At 28.9% G+C, this 3,666-nt stretch overlaps 1 protein-coding gene across 1 annotated transcript; it reads right to left on the reverse strand.

Moving 5' to 3' along the window:
• Positions 1-251: 251 nt before the first annotated feature.
• On the reverse strand, positions 252-851 carry LOC106323635 (glutathione S-transferase U12-like). The gene is made up of 2 exons (XM_013761724.1): positions 516-851; positions 252-269 (listed from the first exon to the last, which is right to left on the reverse strand). The coding sequence occupies exons 1-2, from the start codon at positions 849-851 to the stop codon at positions 252-254; spliced, it is 354 nt and encodes a 117-aa protein (XP_013617178.1).
• Positions 852-3,666: the final 2,815 nt, after the last annotated feature.

Raw genomic sequence — 3,666 nt, forward strand, 5'->3', positions numbered from 1 at the left:
AAATGCTATTTTAGTCTTGATCATACTAAAATAGATCTCTAGGCATTTCCTGCCCACAAGGTGTATGATGAAATGTCTGAACCAACTATTCAATGCTTTTAGCTTTCTTTACCTAAGAGATTAGTTGATTAGATGCTTGAGTTGCTTTACCAAAAGAACATTCATCTAGAGATAGAGCTTGTTTAGCTTAGTGTCTAGGCATAAGGAAAGTGTTTGATTGATTATCTTGCCACCCTTAGATTGAATCTACATCACCTGAGATCAAATGCCTAGCCCCATGAGTCATTTTACTTCAAATTGAGAAAGAAAAATCATTACTTTATTGCATTAGCTTATAGTTTTTAGTTCATACAATCTTTAAAACCGGATCGCATTTAGCTTAAGCATAAACTTGCATTCTCTTTGCTTTAGCATCACTTAGGATTGGTTCGACAATCTTTTATACTACATTGATTTGATCTTAGACCCTTGAAAAGTCTTGCATCAGAAACAAAGGTATTGGTGAAACTTGATACATTTCCGTCAACGAAGTGAGCCCAAAAACGAGCAGCGGCGCGATCTTTAAAATCAGAAGGGAGGATGGAAGGCTTGGAGGGCCATGATTCATCGACGTACTCAACAATGTTGAGAGACTCGCAGATTGAGACGTCACCATGGATAAGGACAGGGACTTTCTTGTGGATTGGGTTGGATTTGAGAAGAAGATCGCTCTTCGAGTTCAGAACATCGGCTTCTTCTATGTACTCGTACTCAGCGGACTTGAGGTGTAAAGCGACTCGACCCCTCAAGGCGAATGGGCTTGACCATGTTCCAAGCAGCTTCACAGTACTGTTCGAACCATTCTGAGCCATCTTAGTTTTGTGTTTTTTTTTCTTAATGTGAGCTATGTATCGAGAGACGAAGTTGTCTGTTTTCTTGTTTTTAACATTTGAGTTTTGGGTGAGTATTTATAAAGGAATAATATATGTTTTTCATATTTTTCTTAATTCAAAGGTCGTTCTAGTTTTTCTTTTGTCAAAAGGTTAAGATTTAATTTTTGACTTGAGACAAGAAAATAGCACTAACAAATTTGATTTTAAATCCTAATTAAAGATTAGTCATGGGAAAATAAGGTGGTTTCAATTTGACCGGCACTGGACTACGAAAGTGTCAGGATTGATTGTTGACTAGTTAGGTTTTTTATTCGAATACGATCATCCTTCAAGATTATTATGACGGCTTCAAATTCTCCTAGGTTTAATTCAACACTCCACCTTAGGGTACTTGTTTCTCCGCTATCACCCACAAAAACACTTTGTTTGTACCGGTTATTGGCGTTTTGGAACAATCACTTAAACCGCCATAAACAGTTTCAAACCACTATAAATCTCATAAATTCAAAAATTAGTTTCATCTATCGTTTGTGATTGCGGATGGTTGTGTGAGGATGATTTTTTTAAAAAACAATATAAATACAAAAATAAAATATTCAATAAAATTTTAAATTGGAAAATATATCTATTATATTTTAATTAATATTATAAATTTTAAAATAAAAATATTTTCTATAATTTTTAAAAAAATTAAAACTAAAACTTTCTAAATATAATTTTTATATTTATTATAATATTATGACTTTTGATATTTTTATAATTATATAAAATGTAAACATTTTTAATTTACTACTTAACCAATGCTGCATTTGGTAGTTAACCAGTCATAAGTATCCCGCAAACACACCAATTTCTAACCGCAGAACCAGTCGTACAAATCTCTTTAAACCGTTAGAAACCACAACCACCCGCATTCGCAAACTGCTGCAACTGCAACCACTGCGTTTGAACCAGCCAGACCCTTAATTGATTCAGTCACTAAAATTATTTTCAAATAACTACGTTTGTTTCATATTTTAATAGAGCAATATAAATTTTTACCCGCGTTTTAAGACGCGGAACTAATTTCTGATTTATAAAAAAATTACTTCATGAAAATTAAGAGTTTTAACATAATTTATTCATTTTTAATCTTGCATATAAGTTATGTTTAAATTTATGTACATCATCAATTCCAATTCTCAATCGGATTAAAATTTTGGATTTTATATGAGTTTTTTATTTATATATTTAAAAGTTAGATGAAAATAATTTATTCAAAATTTATTTTGAAGTTTATTTTTATATCTTGATCTTATATTTTCTAATAAAATTGAATAGAATTTAAAATATATTAGTGTGTTATGTAATACGAGAAATAATTTGTTATACTTTTTTTTTTTTTTTTTTGATTAACCTGGGGGTATCCCAGGCCCATGGAGAAGCCCAGGCTAATCCCCAAGGGGAGATGCAGCCCACGGATAGACCCTCTCTCCGGGCATTCAGATGGGCCATAAAGCATATGCCAATATCCGTGTTAGATGACCAGGATAATTGTGACTTAGTTTCGCGCAGCAGGTGGATCGAACCTGAAACGTGTTGGCGTCTCAGTCCCGTCTCCTTAGCACTCGACCACAATCACCCGGTCAAATAATTTGTTATACTTACAAAGAGACAATCAGTTTAACTCGCATCATACTGGTAACTGAAATGAGAAAATCTGATCTTTACCTTGTTTTGTAGTATTACTCTAAATATTTTATATATTTGAAGAAAAAATCTGCATTCTTGTAAAACCAATTGTAACCCAAACCACCACATAATCAAATACTACAAATTTTCTTGTTTGTTTTTGTTAAAAATATTGATCTTGTTTTAAATTTTCATTTTATAAGTTAATTTTTTATTAATATTAATTTTAATATTTTATACTATTATATTAACTTTAAGAAACTAGTTTTATTTGAAAACAATGTATGTGGTTTTATTTATACATGTACTTAAATTTAGTTTGAAGTATAAAATAATTACTGCAATAATTTATTTATTTATTATTTAGTTAATATTATAATTATACTTATAGAAAATGTGAAGATATTAGTTTATTTTAGTTTTAGGTTTTACAATTAAAATAAAACCAAAAGAGATTATAAAATATTTTAACATTGTTACAAATTTCTTTTTAATAAGAGTCTGTTACAAATAAAATGAAAAATATATTTATAATTAAAATCAAAAGAGATTATAAATTATTTGATTTTTAGATTAATTACTTAAATGCCATTTGAAAATATTTTCATTAATGAAAATAAAAAAATGTAATATTTAAATGACATTTTTCGTAATATAGCACATAAATAATGCAATATTGAATATATAGGTACTCCGCTTTCATAACCGATTTTTCTTTTTTATTCAAACATTTATTTTGGTAATAAACATAATATTGTAACCTCTCACATTATCAATACTATTAAAAGGGAAGAAGTGTTTAAAAATCTACTTATGAAAATTGTTTGGACCTTTTCATTTAACTCATTATTTTTTGTCTTACCTTAAATTTAGACTCACAATATGTTACCATATATTTCTCTAACAATAATTTATTCAATTCCTTGATTTATTCAAATCTTACTCCTAAATCCTAATTATTACTATTACTATATTTACAATTTTGATTTTTAATCATAAAAGCATTGAAACTAATGTTTTATATTATCACTTTTATCATATAATATATGATTTAAAGCAATAGAAGTTACACGACATATATGTGTACATTCTAACTTTCTCTTTCCTTTATAATAAAGTAATC

The sequence above is a fragment of the Brassica oleracea genome, chromosome C2, assembly GCF_000695525.1.
Source record: "Brassica oleracea var. oleracea cultivar TO1000 chromosome C2, BOL, whole genome shotgun sequence".
Classification (NCBI taxonomy): Eukaryota; Viridiplantae; Streptophyta; class Magnoliopsida; order Brassicales; family Brassicaceae; genus Brassica; species Brassica oleracea.

Bases quoted from the DNA above. Each gene is read 5' to 3' on its own strand.
- LOC106323635 (XM_013761724.1), bottom strand. From the start codon at position 851: ATGGCTCAGAATGGTTCGAACAGTACTGTGAAGCTGCTTGGAACATGG.